The following is an 18580-nucleotide window of genomic DNA, read 5'->3' as shown; positions in this document are numbered from 1 at the left end:
GAGATATAATTGACATATAGCACATACAAATTTAAGGTGTACAGCATAATGATTTGATTTACATACGTCATGCTGTGATTACCACAGTAAGTTTAGGGAACATCCATCATCTCATATAGATAAAAAATTAAAGAAATAGAAAAAAATTTTTCTTTCTTGTCATAACTAGGATTTACTGTCTTAACTTTCATATATAACATATAGCAGTGTTAATTATATTTATCATGTAGTACATTACATCCCTAGTACTTATTTATCTTATATCTGGAAGTTTGTACCTTGTTACTGCCCTCATCCAATCCCCCCAACCCCTGTCTCTGGTAACCACAAATTTGATCTCTTTTTCCGTAAGTTACTATACTTTGTTAGTTCCTATTACACAACATAGTGATTCTGTGTTTCTGTACATTTCAAACTGATCACCATGATAATTCTAGTTATGATACATCACCGTACAAAGATATCACATAATTATTGACTATATTCCCCATGCTGTACGTTTCATACCCATGACTCATTTATTCTGCAGTTGGAAATTTTTAGCTCTTAATCTCCCTCACCTATTCCTTTCCTCCCCCTACCCCCTTTCCCAGGAAAAGGATTTTTTAAGTAGTAGTTATATGTGCTCATAATATAGAAAATTTATAAGTATGTTCCACAATACAGAGGTAACCATTTGTTAAGTTTTGTGCACTTTCTTTTAGTTTTGGGGGGGTTTTGAGTTTTTTTGGTGATAGATAGGCTCTCATGTATTGACACTTTTGTTTCCAGTTTTTTTAAAACTCTGTTCTGTGTCTGTCATTAAAAGTTCTTTTAAAATGTTTCCCTTGGCTACATAATTGTGACACATCCATACTGTGAAATAATGATTTAACATTTCTCTATTGTTAAGACAATTATATAGCTCCCATCTTTATATAGAAATACATCTTTATAGTGTTCATTGTTTCCTTATGATTGATTCCTAAATGGAATATTGCCTTAAAAAATAAATTTGAAAATTGTAGAGACACTAATAAGAGTTTTTAAACATATGAAATCTTAAATTATACTGCCTTGCTTTTTTTTTTTTTTTTTAAGGAAAAACAAGACATAGAACCTTTTTTTTCCATAACATACCGTACATGAGTTTTGATAAAGCAGTAGACTGTTCTGGTTTCTCTTGCTATTACCTCTTTTCCCCATCCTCTGTTCCTTGACATTCTTTCCCACCTATGAAAACTCTATATTTTTTTCATAATGCTTTGAAATTTTTTTTATTTCTGAAAAGGAGCAAATCAGAATTCCAGTGCAGCCAGCTTGAATCAATCTTCCTGTTCCTCTTCTGAATAGGCAGTTCCTCCAGGCAGTGAATTAGCTCTTTAGAAAACACTGGCATTATGTTTCTGAATCCTGAGTATCTGTATAGGTGGTCTGGAATGCATTAAAGAGAACCATTGTGTCAGATCCTTCCTCAAGTATAAAGATGACATCCTCTTCTTACTAATTACAAGACATTTTTGTTGTTGTTGCTGCTGCTGTTTTTTCTGAGTTACTTGGCTTTAAAAATTATTATTTGCTTTAGTGAAAGTTGGAAATGGATTTGTTACAGTGTTAATATATATAGTTGGTTCTTGTTTTATGTTATAGAAATGTGTCAAGAGTTTGCCCTTTAAAGGAATCCTGTGGTGAATACTTTTCTTAACTATAGAGTATCGCTTCTTTTTCTATTTTTGTAAATGTGGACTTTTGTATTTCTTTCAGTGACAGAAATATTGAGATATTTTGTTTCTAGTTCAGACTACAGTATTTAGCAATAATTCATTTTTTGCTGATGAACTAGGTAATATTCTCCCATATATTAATATCTTGTGTGTTTTAGTTGGGTTTGTTACTGCAAGAAAACAGGTTTATGTGTAATCCAGTAGTTCTCAGAAGTGTGGTGCCCCTAACCAGAAGCATGTTAGAAATGCAAATTATTAGGCTCTATCCCAGACCTCTACTGTTCAAAACCTGGGAGGTGGAGCCCAGCAACCTGTGTTTTTAACAAGCTGTTCAGGTGATTCTGATGTGTGCTAAAGTTTAGAACTTGTGGTTTAGATAATACCTATAGAGTGGCTGAAAATCTCAGCTCTTAATCACTTGAGGCCTGGATTTGGTTTAATTCCAAGGTATGTGTTAGGAACTATAGCAGTATTCCTTCTAAGCGATATGTAGATGAAAAACTGGTAGCAGGGGCTGCCTCACAAGAGTTGCTTTCATTGTTTCCAGTAGTTGAGATTTTAAGAACTAAACAGAGCCAAGAAGCCTTCACTACTGAGTTGGCCAAATTGTTTCAGTACTTAGGATAATTAGCAGAAGCTTCTCATTTGATAACATCATTTAGATTGTGCCTCCCTCCATTACCAAGATACTTAAAATGACGAGTCATGAAATCACATTTAAAATACATAAGGTTATCTTCAGAGTTAAGGAATTCCTGAATTAATTCTCTTCCAAATGTTTTTAAGTTGTAAATAATTACAAGCAGACGTACAATACCGGGGAGACACTTCATTAATAGAGTTAAGATATATGTCCATTAATTATTGGCTAAGTTTTACATAGTTCTTCATTTTTTGGGTAACATCTGCCTACTTGGTTATTTTTAAAACATTTGTAATGGAAAAGTGTTATGCTAATGTACGTGTGTATTTTTTCATTGGAAAATTCTCTACTCCTGAATTCAGATGTTACATGCATTTATTAATTATTTCAGGTGGGTCCTTCAGGGTAGAATATTAACCTTTTAAACAGAGTGTTATAAGTGAGAACCCTTGTTTTAAAGAACAAGGTCTCTTTGCTAAATTTAGGGCTTTAAAGCTTATTTTGGCTCTTAACTCTACAGCAGATTTTTGTTTCTTTAACTTAGGAAGATAATTACTCTCAAGAAGAGGTATAACTGGTTTGGTCGTGGTGTCTTCTTGGCATCACAGATGGATCTTGTTCATGCTATGGATGAGAATCAGGGACTAGAGAGCCATTAAAGGAAAACTGACAATATTCCCTTTGTGCATATTGAGAAGTGGAACATTTCCCAAAGTCAGGGTTAAGCTACAAACTTTTTGAAGATACTGTTTGTGATTTTTAAGAAAAAAAGGGTATCTAAATATAATTCACCCTCTACATATAACAAGGTCATGTGGTGAAAGGTCAGTTTCTTAGAATCAGCCAAAAGAAATTACTCATCCATTCGTTAATTATTTCCCAAATGATCATAACTCAAGAGTTAGTGAGGAGTGGAATATATTTTTAAAAAGCCCTTACCCAATCAAATGAGTCTAAAATTTCTAACTAGTTTATGTAGCAAAAAATGTGATGGAGAATTTAGTACTGAGAATTTCCTGTGATTATTTATTTAATCTTGGGCCCAGGTGAGATTAATAAAATTGAGACGGGGAGGCAATGTTCTGAAGTTAACCAGTCATTTTTGGTGTGGGCCCAGCCACATGCTAATGAATATTCTGTATCTAAGGTCTCTTTAGGCTGGTATTATTTAATCCTTTTACAATATAACTTACTACTTTCTAAGCTTCGTAAAATGCTTAAACTGCTCACTTTTAACGTATGTAAAGCATGCCTAAATTTGGCAACAATCTAATAGATTTTTTCTTCTCTAAGAACTTAGTATACAGTGATGTGTTCATTTTTGACTCTATGTTAGTGAAGCAGGTCACAGTACTACCAGCCTATAAGAAACAGTATAGAGTGTTTCAAACAAGTCTTTCGTCAGAAGTGAAATGAAATGTGAAGAGAGAATTTATATAAAACAGATTTTTTTTAACTTTCAAGTTAAATTTTTAACTAAATAATATACCTCAAGTTATTTGTGATGGGGGCGGGGAACCTAATAAATCAAGACTGTAGAAAAGATTGAAAGCATATTGTATACTTTTTTGTATAGTATAAAAAGAAATATTTTAAACTTTTTTTTTTTCAGCCTGCCCTAATGATTCATGGTACTTAGTTTTCTTCAGGTTAGAGAAATTAGTTCCCAACGTAGTCTTTGACATTTTTGTTATACTGACTTGGGCTGAAGACAAATCTCATTTTGTCTTCTTGATTCATAAACTTTATGTTAAGCAAGTTTATCTTAGCAAACCATTTTATTTGTTTCAATTCTCTAGTTATCTGAGGTAAACCAAAAGCATGCAAACCTGCAGAAAAGCATCGAGAAAGCTAGAATTGGCCGACATGAAACGGTAAGTTTGTATCTGTAGATTCTTTAATAATGTCAATTCTAAATAGAAGAATAAAAGCATCGAGCTTCCTGTGAGGAGGATGCTGTTCCCACTAGAAAAGAAGTGAGTCACAGCAAAGGCTGTGAACATTTGACCTGGTAGGATTCCCTAATTGTGAACCTAGATTTATTATTATTGTATTATATTGTGTATGGCAGTGTAGCATAGAAGCATAAACCCTGGAGCCAGACTGCCTGGGTTTGAAAGTCTCCTAAACTCTTTCTTCTCGATTTTCTCAGTTGTAAAATGGGGAATAATAAAATCTATGTCACTGAGTTATTGTGTGATTAAACTAGCTAATATTTGCAAAGCACTTAGAAGAGAGCCTGGCACAAAGTAAGCCTTATATAAATGTTTATGTAAATTTTTAAGAGTCAGCTTTGTAAGAGTCTTGGCACTGAATAAATTGAAAACTATCGGACTTCCCTGGTGGTGCAGTGGTTAAGAATCCGCCTGCCAATGCAGGGGACATGGATTCAATCCTTGGCCCAGGAAGAGCCCCCATGCCACGGAGCAGCTAAGTCCATGCGCCACAACTACTGAGCCTGAGTTCTAGAGCCCCAGAGCCACAACTACTGAGCCTGCGCTCCACGACTACTGAAACCCACATGTCTAGAGCCCATGCTCTGCAACAAGAGAAGCCACTGCAATGAGCACACCACAATGAAGGGCAGCCCCTGCTCGCGGCAACAAGAGGAAGCCCAGGCACAGCAACAAAGACCCAGTGCAGCCATAGATAGATAGATAGATAAATTAAAAAAAAGAAAGAAAACTATCAATACAGTGTTTTCATGGCCTTGTAACATTTCTAAATTATTTACATGAATTTTGACCTATTATTTTATTTTTAAAAGTGTTAGGGGTTTTTAAAAATTCACTTTACTTTTTAGTTTTATCATTATCTCAGGTATGGACTTGAAAAAGTTATGACTTGAAAAAATGTTGAAGATCAACATGAACCTCTAAGCATTTCATCTCAACCTCTATTTGTACGACTTGTGAAAGAGACTCAAAAACTTGTCACATTGTATTGGGTTGGCCAAAAAGTTCGTTTGGGTTTTTCTGTAACATCTTACAGAAAAACCCAAACGAACTTTTTGGCCAACCCAATAGAAAAGAATACATCACAGGTTTACATGGCTTTATGCTTTTCAGAGTTATTTTACATACATTCTTTCATGTGAATAGTCAGGACAGTGATGGATAGGAATTGGAGAATGGTAATTGCTGAAGAATATTTAAGGGAAGGTAAGTTCTGGACATAACCTGAAACTGTTTTATTTCTTCTTCAGTTGACAGCAATTACCACTTCTTTATTTGATCCTGTTTTTTTCCTTTGATTTGGCAATAACTTGTAGAAGCACCTTCAACTAATGGTGACATGTTCATGCCACAAAGTAGTCAGCCAGTCTGCTGAAGGTTACCCAGTCCACTGTAACCACTGAAACTAGGAAAAAAACCTACTAGCAAACCCAGTTGGTACCTACAGCTATCAGAAGATTATAGGCGTTCAGAAAGACTCCTGAGAAAGATGAACTCTTGTGTTCATCTTGTGTTCACTAGTCACGAGTTTTCAGAAATATCTGAAAGCTTTTTCTATCTCCTAGATATTATTCATGGTGATGATGATACTGCTGATGATGGTAATGAAGAAAAAGAAATAGCTAACATATATATTCTGCTTACTATGAGCCAGGCAGGTACTGTTCCAAACGCTTTTTCTATATTGAATCCTGCCAACAGTCTAAGGAGGTAGCTACTATTACTATATTCATTTTTACATTTGAGGAACTGAAAGCACAAAAAGGTTAAGCAATTTGGCAAAGGTCTTGGTGCTAATAACCAGGCTCCCAACTCAGGGTATCTGGAGAGCTGTCATTGCATCCACACAGATAGTCACCACCCTGCTTCTCCTGTCTTCATTAGCTTTTTCTCCTCTTGCTTTTCATTGTGGAGTATGTATAATTTGGGTGTTAATAGCAAATAATGATCATCTTATATTGCAGTTAATTTTCAATCTCTCCTACGCTATGCTAATGTGGTATACACTAATCATATGTAACAATTTACATTTGAATTAAAATTAAATACGATTAAATTCAGTTTCTCAGTAACAGTCACATTTCACGTACTCAGTATCCCTATGTAGTATCCCTATGTAGTTTCCTGCATTGGAGAAGACTAATCTAGAACATTTCTGTCATTGCACAGTTCTGTTGGACTCTGCTACTTCAGAGGTCTGTACATGCATTCTGTTATATAACTTCTAGCAAAAGTAGCTTTCTTCACTTGGAACCAAGAAGAATAGCTTAAGGCAAAAGTAGAAAAATACAAGTACAAAAATACAAGCTAGCAAGGAACCTTAAACAAGTCCCATCAGGCAGTTTGAACTCTTATTTGGTTTTGCCTCAGACTTTTCCTATAATTCTGTACCGTAACCTTTTCCAGTATTTGGTTTTTATTTGGACTTATTTTTCACACATATGAACTGAATACCGATAGCACTATTACTTCTACCTGTTAGTGAAAACTATGGCTAGAAATTTCAAATGGTGTTTATTGGATCATTTTGTGTAAAAGCTTTATTCTGGTTTACCTTTAAAGGAAAGTGATAGGAGGTCACAAGCTACAGTTCTGTTATTTCTGATATTTTTAAAGGTTAATCATCCTTGAAGTGTGGAAAATTATCTAGAACACTTTCAAGGAAAATTGTATAATGATTGATGTTGCCATAAAATATTACTTACATATATATAGATACAATCTTGCGAAACTACCCAAGAAGTGGTATAATTTTTTTCCTAATGTGATAACAGTCCTCTTTTGAGTTCAGACATAGTTGGTAACCTCTCATCTGTTTATGAGCCTTCCATTCTACATATTAATTTCCATTCAGTTAACATTTATATAAGATAATTGAGATTGCAGAGAAAAATGAGAATTGAGTTCGTTCTTATACTGTGAATATATATGTATATGCATATATAATATCGTCAAAACCTAATGCGTATCAGTTATGAGAAAATAAAATGTTTATAAAATGTATAAACTTATGGCATTTTGTTTGTCTTAATTGTACATAATGTTATTTTGAATACAGGAAGAGCGAACCTTGCTAGCAAAAGAGCTTTCTTCACTTCGAGACCAAAGGGAACAGCTAAAGGCCGAAGTAGAAAAATACAAAGAATGTGACCCGCAAGTTGTGGAAGAAATACGTAAGTTTGTATTACACCTTGAGGGTTTTTATCTTTGCTAACAAAGATACTTTATACTTCTGGTTGCCTGATAACCATTCTCCACGTATATGAGAAAATAAAGCCCTTAATAATATTAATATTGCATTAATATTTGCATTAAGGAGCCTTAATGTTAAAGCACTGAACAGTGACAACTTTGAAATTATGAGCATTTCAAGAATAAGGACGGTCGGTGGGGTAGGAGGATAAAGACATAAAATATAGGCTTAGGAAACTGAGAAGTCAGAGAAGGAGTTAAGTTGGCCTCAAGTACCTTGACTCCAGAAAGAAATCCACCATTATCTTCTAGGAAAAGTAATACCAAAAAATACGAGTTTACAAGTTGCAGAAAAGTAATCTGTGTATTGACTTGCTTTTTAAATATTCCAATGATGTTTTTCCTTACTTTTAAAACAGAGTCCCCAAAGCTTCATTTTCAGTATATTTTTTATATTTATATAAGGATAGAATTTTGAATATTTGAGGAAATGAAAGATACTGCATTTAATTGCTTAGAAAAGTATGCATAACTTTCCTTATTTTTCTGTTTTAGCCTGTCTTTTCATTTAGGAAACTTTATCAAGTGAAATATCTAGAAAAACTGATATTATAGTATGTGATTGAAGACTTTGAGAGAAATTGAAAATATTTGGTATTTTTAAATTAACCTGAGAATAGTTTGGTTACAATTAAGTTTGATGGTATTCTTTACAATTAAAAAAAAATTTAAGCAGTTCAATTAGTATAATCTAAAGTTAAACTTAATTTTAGAGACAGGTTCTGCTTTGCACAACTCCAGGAGATGCCATGCAAGTACATGTAGTCCATGCATGGCCTAGAAAATATGTAGTAGCCCTGGTTCAGCTGATTACCCAGGGTGATTTTCAAAGCAAAGTGGAGGCAGAAGAATTCTCTGAGCCAGTCATTTTCTGTGAATTAAGTACTTGGGGAGCTCTTTCGTGCTGCCCATGGATTCATTTCATTTCTCATCTTCCTGCAGAAGAAAGTACTAACCGAATGTGCTACAAAATTAAGCACTTTAATCTGTTTTAAAGTTTTAACTAATATCAAGTGACCCTCAGTGAACACAAGCACATCAAAGCAGCAGGAGGCAAGTTAGGAGTTCAGTACTAGGAAGTGAGGGCTGCTCATGATTCACCTTTAAAAGGAGACACAGACTGCTTGTTAAAGAGGACATCAAATGGTGTGTATCCTATCTAGAGCATTTTCTTGTGAAAGAGCATTTTAAGAACAGTTTTCTTACCAGATTTTTAATACCTTCAGGTGGTTTATTTTCCGGATCAGCATATCTATGCCCTCCAGCAGTTGATCATGGAAATTCTGTTTTCGCAGTAACCAAATTTGATCTTTCATTTATCACTTTTACTTGGTTCTACCTTCCTTCCTGATTTTAGTTTTGTGTAGTTTTTGGACTTTTTTCTTGAAGTACCAACTCTTTGCTTACCCGCCTCATTCCCTTTTCTGTCTAGGGACCCATAGCTCTTAGCCATACCCAGTGAAGGCTTCTGCTTTTTCACTTTGTGGTCCCCATTGTATTGCCACAGCTCTTTCCCTGGGCAGATGACCCTGACTGATACCACCTCCACTTGTGACCTCTCATTTTTAGTCCTTTTCACAATTTGATGATATCTGTCCACACAGAAATGACTAAAAACTCTTATTTAGACTTAAAAACTATTCTGAAATATACTGATTGTGATCCTAAGCCAGTGGATCATCTTGAGGTACAGAAAATCACTAGGGGTAAAGAATTATGCCAGACTAATTCACGAAGTGGGAAAACTCATTTCAAGCATGTAACTTGAGATGTTGATATTCCTTGTACCTCTGAATCATGCAGCAATTTTGGCAAGTGCATCACCTCTTAGAAAGGTAATAAAACTTGAAGGAAGACGTTTCAAGTATGTTAAGGATGGTGTGTTTTCTGGAGAGTAGAATAGCATAGTTGAGATAGAAGTTGCAACTATAATTTTATACTGGTTGCCTGAATTCTGCTCTCCGTCTTTACCCTTAAATTTAACAGTTTGGTAATTTATTTCTCAACCCAAGGAAAACACACCAATGTGAATGAGTAATAATCAGGGTATGAGGTCTAAGTGAATGAGCAGAAAGTTTTCTGGTTTACAGTGAATTAAGAGACTTTATGTTTCTTCATCAACATCACATCTAGATTATCTTTTAATATTTATGCATCCACATAAGATGGATCTGTATTTGGGCCTTATAGAATTTATAATCATGAATCTATTACACATATGTGAATTTTTGAAATTTTCACATTGTACATTTTTTATCTTAATAGTGGAATGAGAGGATAAGAGTCCTTCCTTCCTGGCTTTGTGCTATTACTTTTTAATTCCATTAAAAAATCATGTATTTTTATAGAATACATAATTATAGAAAATTATAACATATTTAATAGACAGTAGATATGTAGAATAATTACATTATTTTATAAATATATTTTAGATGTGACGGTAGGATTTCTTTTTCTATGGAAAGCTATGGAACTACAATCAGAAGAAAAAAAACCTGTCAGAGCCTGTATACCTATAGAAAGGATTTTTAGACTAACTTTAGTTCATACTTTTATACAGTGATGTCCTGTCCTCTGCTTTTAAAATTCAGAACAGCTAACAGAAATTTATTCAAATGTGGCACTTTGACTTTCAGCCAAGATAGAATAGTAATGTACTGAATTTATCCTCCCACGTAAGAACAAAAACAAACATAATATATGGAATAATGACTTTCAAGATACTTGACATCAAACAGCAAAGGGAAGCAATTCCTAGAAAAAGGAAACAAAGTAAGCCTTACAATTGTCCCAGCTTATTTTGTTGAGAGAGTTTCCTGGCTGCAACACAAGGAAGAAGAACCTAGGCAGAGACCTACAGACTCCCTGAGTCAAGGAGGTGGAACTGAGAATCAGGGAGACCAACGTGGATAGAGTTCACAGAATACCATACTAGAGAGGAGGGGGTAACACAGAAAGAGAACCTTGGGTATCTAGAGAGGTTTCCTCTCAAGTATTCTATGCATGCATATGAGGAAACTAACCAAAACTGGGGAAAGAACCATCTCAAAGGACTAGAAGAAACAGTGCCAGGCACTCACGCAGGACCAGGAATGTGTCTATTCTCACCAGCCAGATTAGAAAAATTTATAATTCACAAGACATTGAGTAGAGTACTCAAGAAGGTCTTGCTTCAATAGAAGGTAGTAGCCCTAGACTGAGCTCTGCTGTCAACCCCCCTAACAAACCATAAGAGCAAGTCTTCAAGGCAACAAACTACTGTAAAATAACTTAAATGCATTCCAGAACAAAGCTCAATAATATTTATAGGAGTACAAAAATATCTAGCACCCAGCAAGGTAAAATTCATAATCTCTGGCATACAATGAAAGATTACCAGGCATGCATAGAAGTAGGAAAAACATAATTGTTAGTGAGAAGAATAATCCTCCAATCAAAACTAACCCAGAATTGACACAGATAGTAGAATTAGAAGACCATAACATCAATAATTATTATAAATGTATTCTATATGTTCAAAAAGTTAAGTAGAAACATTGACGATATAAAAAAGACCCAAGTCAAACTTTTGGAGATGAACAATACAGTGTCTGAAAAGAAAAATACACTGAATTGGATTAACAACAGATTAAACTTCCACAGAAGAAAAGATTAGTGTATTTAAAGACATGGCAACAGAAACTATCCAAAATGAAACTCAGGGAAAAAAAATTTTTTTTTCATGAAAAATAGCATCCATGAGATATAAGACAACTTCAGTGACCCCAATATATGTGTAATTAGAGTCCCAAAAGGAGTGTATGTTGGGGGTGGGGGCAGGGCAGGGGTGTTTCAGGCCAGAAAAATATCTGAAGAAATACGTATCAAAAGAAATAAGGCTAAATTTTTTTCAAATTTGATAAAAACTATAAACCCACAGATTCAAGAAATTTAGATATGTAAGTAGTAAATGGCAGGAATCTCCTTATCACTAAATCTAGAGAACGTTTTAGGTTTTAACTTGACTCACCCCAAATCCCCTTTCCCCAATGAGATTATTGTTTTTCTTTCTTTCTTTATTTTAATTTTTAAAATTGGGGTATAGTTGTTTTACAGTGTTGTTAGGTTCTACTGTACAGTGAAGTGGAGTTCCCAGTGCTATACAGCAGGTTCTCATTAGTTATCTATTTTATACATATTAGTGTATATATGTCAATCCCAATCTCCAAATTCATCCCGCCCACCCTTTCCCCACTTGCTGTCCATACGTTTCTTCTCTATGTCTGTATCTCTGTTTCTGTCTTGCAAACCAGTTCATTTTTCTAAATTCCACATATATGCATTAATATGCTGTATTTGTTTTTCTCTTTCTGACTTACTTCACTCTGTATGACAGTCTCTAGGTCTATCCACATTTCTACAAATCACCCAATTTCATTCCCTTTTATGGCTGAGTAATATTCCATTGCATATACGTACCATATCTTCTTTATCCACTCTTCTGTCGATGGGCATTTAGGTTGCTTCCGTAACCTGGCTATTGTAAATAGTGCTGCAGTGAACATTGGGGTGCGTGTGTCTTTTTGAATTATGGTTTTCTTTGGGTATATGCCCAGTAGTGGGATTGCTCGGTCATATGGTAATTCTATTTTTAGTTTTTTAAGGAAGCTCCAAACTGTTCTCCATAGTGGCTGTATCAATTTACATTCCCACCAACAGTGCAAGAGGGTTCCCTTTTCTCCACACCCTCTCCAGCGTTTATTGTTTGTAGGTTTTTTGATGATGGCCATTCTAACCATTCACCTCATTCTGAGGTGATACCTCATTGTAGTTTTTATTTGCATTTCTCTAATAATTAGTGATGTTGAGCATCTTTTCACGTGCCTCTAGGCCATCTGTATGTCTCCTTTGGAGAAATGTCTACTTAGCTCTTCCACCCATTTTTTATTGGGTTGTTTCTTTTTTTTTTTTTTTATATTGAGCTGCATGAGCTATTTGTATATTTTGGAGATTAATCCTTTGTTGATTCGTTTGCAAATATTTTCTCCCATTCTGAGGGTTGTCTTCTCATCTTGTTTATGGTTTCCTTTTCTGTGCAAAAGCTTTTAAGTTTCATTAGGTCCCATTTGTTTATTTTTGTTCTTATTTCCATTACTCGAGATGGGTCAAAAAAGATCTTGCTATGATTTATGTCAGAGTGTTCTTCCTATGTTTTCCTCTGAGAGTTTTATAGTGTCCGGTCTTACATTTAGCTCTTTCATCCATTTTGAGTTTATTTTTGTGTGTTATGTTAAGGAGTGTTCTAATTTCATTCTTTTACATGTAGCTGTCCAGATTTCCCAGCACCACTTATTGAAGAGACTGTCTTTTCTCCATTGTATATCCTTGCCTGTTTTGTCATAGATTAGTTGACCATAGGTCAGTGGGTTTATCTCTGGGCTTTCTATCCTGTTCCATTGATCTATATTTCTGTTTTTGTGCCAGTACCATACTGTCTTGATTACTGTAGCTTTGTAGTATAGTCTGAAGTCAGGGAGCCTGATTCCTCCAGCTCCATTTTTTTTTCCTCAAGGTTGCTTTGGCTATTCGGGGTCTTTTGTGTCTCCATACAAATTTTATGATTTTTTTGTTCTAGTTCTGTGAAAAATGCCATTGGTAATTTGATAGGGATTGTACTGAATCTGCAGATTGCTTTGGGTAGTATAGTCATTTTCACAATATTGATTCTTCCAATCCAAGAACATGGTATATCTCTCCATCTGTTGCAGAAAGAAAGAAACTATTCTTTCATCAGTGTCTTATAGTTTTCTTATACAGGTCTTTTATACCTCTGTAGGTAGGTTTATTCCTAGGTATTTTATTCTTTTTGTTACAATGGTGAATGGGATTGTTTCCTTAATTTCTCTTTCAGATCTTCTGTTGTTAGAGTATAAGAATGCAAGAGATTTCTGTGCATTAATTTTGTATCCTGCAACTTTACTAAATTCATTGATTATCCCTACTAATTTTCTGGTGTCATCTTTAGGTTTTTCAATGTATAGTATCATGTCATCTGCAAATGGTGACCATTCTACTTCTTTTCCAATTTGTATTCCTTTTATTTCTTTTTCTTCTCTGATTGCCATGGCTAAGACTTCCAAAACTATTTTGAATAATAGTGGTGAGAGTGGACATCCTTGTCTTGTTCCTGATCTTAGAGGAAGTGCTTTTAGTTTTTCATCATTGTGAATGATGTTTGCTGTGCGTTTGTTGTATATGGCCTTTATTATGTTGAGGTAGGTTCCCCCTATGCCCACTTTCTGGAGAGTTTTTATCATAAATGGGTGTTGAATTTTGTCAAAAGCTTTTTCTGCATCTATTGAGATGATCATATGGTTTTTATTCTTCAGTTTGTTAATATGTTGTATCCCATTGATTATTTGCGTATATCAAAGAATCCTTGCATCCCTGGGATAAATCCCACTTGATCATGGTGTATGATCCTTTTAATGTGTTGTTGGATTGTGTTTGCTAGTATTTTGATGATGATTTTTTCATCTATATTCATCAGTGATATTGGTCTGTAATTTTTTTTTTTTTGTAGTATCTTTGTCTGGTTTTGGTCTCAGGGTGATGGTGGCCTCGTAGAATGAGTTTGGGTGTGTTCCTTCCTCTGCAATGTTTTTGGAAGCGTTTGAGAAGGATGGGTGTTAGCTCTTCTCTAAATGTTTGATAGAATTCACCTGTGAAGCCATCTGGTTCTTGACTTGTTTGTTGGAGGATTTTTAATCACAGTTTCAATTTCATTACTTGTGATTGGTCTGTTCATATTTTCTCTTTCATCCTGGTTCAGTCTTGGAAGGTTATACCTTTCTGAGAATTTGTCCATTTCTTCCAGGTTGTCCATTTTGTTGGCATATAGTTGCTTGTAGTAATCTCTTATGATCCTTTGTATTTCTGCAGTGTCTGTTGTAACTTCTTCTTTCTCATTTCTAATTTTATTGATTTGAGTCTTCTCCCTTTTTTTCTTGATGAGTCTGGCTAAATGTTTATCGTTTATCTACTCAGAGAATCTGCTTTTAGTTTTATTGATCTTTACTGTTGTTTTCTTTTCTTCTATTTCGTTTATTTGAGATTTTTCCTGCTTTGTGAGGTAGGTTTGTATTGCTATAAACTTCCCTCTTAGAACTGCTTTTGCTGCATCCCATAGGTCTTAGGTCATTGTGTTTCGTTGTCATTTGCTTCTAGGTATTTTTTGACTTCCTGTTTGATTTCTTCAGTGATTATTTAGTATTGGTTATTTAGTAGCATGTTGTGTAGCTCCCATGTGTTTGTGTTTTTTACAGTTTTCTGTTCTGTAATTGATTTTTTTTTTTGGGGGTGCATTGGGTCTTTGTTGCTGCACATGGCCTTTCTCTAGCTGCAGCAAGCGGAGGCTACTCTTCATTGCAGCGCGCAGGCTTCTCATTGTGGTGGCTTCTCTTGTGGCGGAGCACAGGCTCTAGGCATGGGAACTTCAGTAGTTCTTGCACACGGTTCAGTAGTTGTGGCTCACGAGCTCTAGAGCACAGACTCAGTAGTTGTGGTGCACAGGCTTAGTTGCTCCATGGCATGTGAGATCTTCCCAGACCAGCGCTCAAATCTGTGTCCCCTGCACTGGCAGGCGGATTCCTAACCACTGCGCTACCAGGGAAGTCCCTGTAATTTATTTCTAATCTCATAACACTGTGGTCGGAAAAGATGCTTCATACGATTTTAGTTTTCTTAAATTTACTGAGGCTTGATTTGTGACCCGAGATATGATCTATCCTGGAGAATGTTCCATGAGCACTTGAGAAGAAAGTGTATTCTGTTGTTTTTGGATGGAGTGTCCTATAAATATCAATTAAGTCCGTCTTGTTTCATGTATCATTTAAAGCTGTGTTTCCTTATTTATTTTCATTTTGGATGATCTGTCCATTGGTGAACGTGGGGTGTTCAAGTCTCCTACTATGATTGTGTTACTGTCGATTTCCCCTTTTATGGCTGTTAATATTTGCCTTATGTATTGAGGTGCTGCTATGTTGGGTGCATAAATATTTACAATTGTTATATCTTCTTGGACTGATCCCTTGATCATTATGTAGTGTCCTTCTTTGTCTCTTGTAATAGTCTTTGTTTTAAAGTCTATTTTATCTGATATGAGTATTGCTACTCCAGCTTTCTTTTTTTTTTTTTTAAAGAAGATGTTGGGGGTAGGAGTTTATTAATTAATTAATTTATTTTTGCTGTGTTGGGTCTTTGTTTCTGTGCGAGGGCTTTCTCTAGTTGTGGCATGCGGGGGCCTCTCACCATTGCGGCCTCTCTTGTTGTGGAGCACAGGCTCCAGACGTGCAGGCTCAGTAGCTGTGGCTCACGGGCCCAGTTGCTCCGCGGCATGTGGGACCCTCCCAGACCTGGGCTCAAACCCGTTTTCCCTGCATTAGCAGGCAGAGTCTCAACCACTGCACCACCAGGGAAGCCCCCAGCTTTCTTTTGATTTCCATCTTCATAGGATAGCTTTTTCTATCCTCTCAATTTAAGTCTTTATGTGTCCCTAGGTCTGAAGTGGGTCTCTTATAGACAGCATGTATATGGGTCTTGTTTTTGTATCCATTCAGCCAGTCTGTGTCTTTTGGTTGGAGCATTTAATCCATTCACATTTAAGGTAATTATTGATATGTATGTTCCTATTACCATTTTCTTAATTGTTTTGGATTTGTTTTTGTAGGTGTTTTTCTTCTCTTGTGTTTCCCGCTTAGAGAAATTCCTTTAGCATTTGTTGTACAGCTGGTTTGGTGGTGCTGAATTCTCTTAGCTTTTGCTTGTCTGTAAAGCTTTTGATTTCTCTGTCGAATCTGAGTGAGATCCTTGCTAGGTAGAGTAATCTTGGTTGTAGTTTTTTCCCTTTCATCACTTTAAATATATCCTGCAACTCCCTTCTGGCCTGCAGAGTTTCTGCTGAAAAATAGCTCATAACCTTATGGGGATTCCCTTGTATGTTATTTGTTGCTTTTCCCTTGCTGCTTTTAATGTTTTTTTCTTTGTATTTAATTTTTCTTTTTTTTAATTTTTGGCTGCATTGGGTCTTCATTACTGTGCGCAGGCTTTTCTCTAGTTATGGTGAGCAGGGCCTACTCTTTGTTGCGGTGCGAGGGCTTCTTATTGTGGTGGCTTCTCTTGTTGTGGAGCACGGTCTCTAGGTGCATGGGCTTCAGTAGTTGTGGCTTGCGGGCTCTGGAGTGCAGGCTTAGTAGTTGTGGCACATGGGCTTAACTGCTCCGCGCCATGTGGGATCTTCCCCGACCAGGGCTCAATCCCGTGTCCCCTGCATTGGCAGGTGGATTCTTAACCACTGTGCCACCAGGGAAGTCGTGTATTTAATTTCTGATAGTTTGATTAATATGTGTCTCGGCGTGTTTCTCCTTGTGTTTATCCTGTGTGGGACGCTCTGCGCTTCCTGGACTTGACTGACTATTTCCTTTCCCATGTTAGGGAAGTGTTCAACTATAATCTCATCAAATATTTTCTCAGACCCTTTCTTTTTCTCTTCTTCATCTGGGACCCCTGTCATTCGAATCTTGGTGCCTTTAATGTTGTCCCAGAAGTCTCTGAGACTGTCCTCAGTGCTTTTCATTGTTTTTTCTTTATTCTGCTACACGGCAGTTATTTCCACCATTCTATCTTCCAGGTCACTTATCCATTCTTCTGCCTCAGTTATTCTGCTATTGATTCCTTCTAGAGTATTTTTAATTTCTGTTACTGTGTTGTTCATCACTGTTTTTTTTTGCTCTTTAGTTCTTCTAGGTCTTTGTTAAACGTTTCTTGTATTTTCTTCATTTTATTTCTGAGATTTTGGATCATCTTTACTATCATTACTCTGAATTCTTTTTCAGGTAGACTGCCTATTTCCTCTTCACTTGTTTGGTCTTTTGGGTTTTTACTTTGCTCCTTCATTTGCAGCATATTTCTCTGTCTTCTCATTTTGTTTAACGTACTGTGTTTGGGTTCTCCCTTCTGCAGTCTGCAGTGTCATAGTTCCTCAGAACTTCTGGTGTCTGCCCACAGTGGGTGAGGTTGGTCCAGTGGCTTGTGTAGGCTTCCTAGTGCTGGAGACTGGTGCCTGCGTTCTGATGGGTGGAGCTGGATTTTGTCCCTCTGATGGGCAGTGATGCATCTGGTTGTGTGTTTTGGTGTGTCTGTAAGCTTAGTATGACTTTAGGCAGCCTGTCTGCTAATCGGTGGGGTTGTGTTCCTGTCTTGCTAGTTTTTTGGCGTGAGGCGTCCAGCACTGGAGTTTGCTGGCTGTTGGGTGGAGCCAGGTCTTAGTGCTGAGATGGAGACCCCTGGGAGAACTCTCACCGATTAATATTCCCAGGTGCTGGGAGTTCTCTGGTGGTCCAACATCCTAGACTCGGCTCTCCAACCTCTTAGGCTCAGGCCCAACCCCTGGCTGGAGTACCAAAACTCCGCAAACCTCAAGGCACAAAGGAAAAGGAAAAAAAAGAAAGAAAAGAAAATGAACAGAGAAATAAAACCCCAATACAAATGGTAAAAGAATAACCAAACAGACGAAAACACACAAAGAAACACACACACATACACAAGAAAAAAAAGAGAGAAAACAAAAAAAGAAGAGAACAAGCAAACAAATAAATGAACCCAAAAACAAACACTAAAACTCAACTAACAAAAACCAAAAACAAATCAAAAGCAGAAGCAAGCTAAAAAAAGGCAAAGAAAGCATAAAACACACAAAACAAGAGAAAGATAAAAACGAAAGAAGAAAGCAAAAGGAAGAAACACAAAACAGCAAAATAGTAAAGTAAAAATAGAAAAATAGAAAATATAGTTAAAAAGAAGAAAAATAAAGCAAAACAAGGGAAAAAACAAAGGCAAGGGAAAAAACACTATAATGAGAAAGTAAAGTAGAAATAGAAAAAAATGTTTAATATTAAAAATAAAAGGATAAAAAAGAAAGGAAAAAGTAAATAAAAGTAAAAATTAAAAGAACAATTAAAGAAGAACAACAGAAGAAAACGAAGAAAATA

At 36.0% G+C, this 18580-nt stretch overlaps 1 protein-coding gene across 2 annotated transcripts in view; it reads left to right on the top strand.

Moving 5' to 3' along the window:
• The window catches only part of TRIM2 (tripartite motif containing 2), a 214878-nt gene that overhangs the window by 180404 nt on the left and 15894 nt on the right, over positions 1-18580 (top strand). For both annotated transcript variants that reach the window (XM_079920734.1, XM_079920736.1), the window contains 2 exons: positions 4146-4220; positions 7360-7474. In XM_079920734.1, the coding sequence (XP_079776860.1) occupies positions 4146-4220; positions 7360-7474 (190 nt within the window). The remainder of the gene's footprint in view (positions 1-4145; positions 4221-7359; positions 7475-18580) is intronic.

The sequence above is a fragment of the Stenella coeruleoalba genome (genome assembly GCF_951394435.1).
Source record: "Stenella coeruleoalba genome assembly, chromosome: 4".
Classification (NCBI taxonomy): Eukaryota; Metazoa; Chordata; class Mammalia; order Artiodactyla; family Delphinidae; genus Stenella; species Stenella coeruleoalba.
The sequence above is the reverse complement of the archived record's forward strand: the minus strand, read 5'-3'. Positions and strand labels throughout refer to the sequence as shown.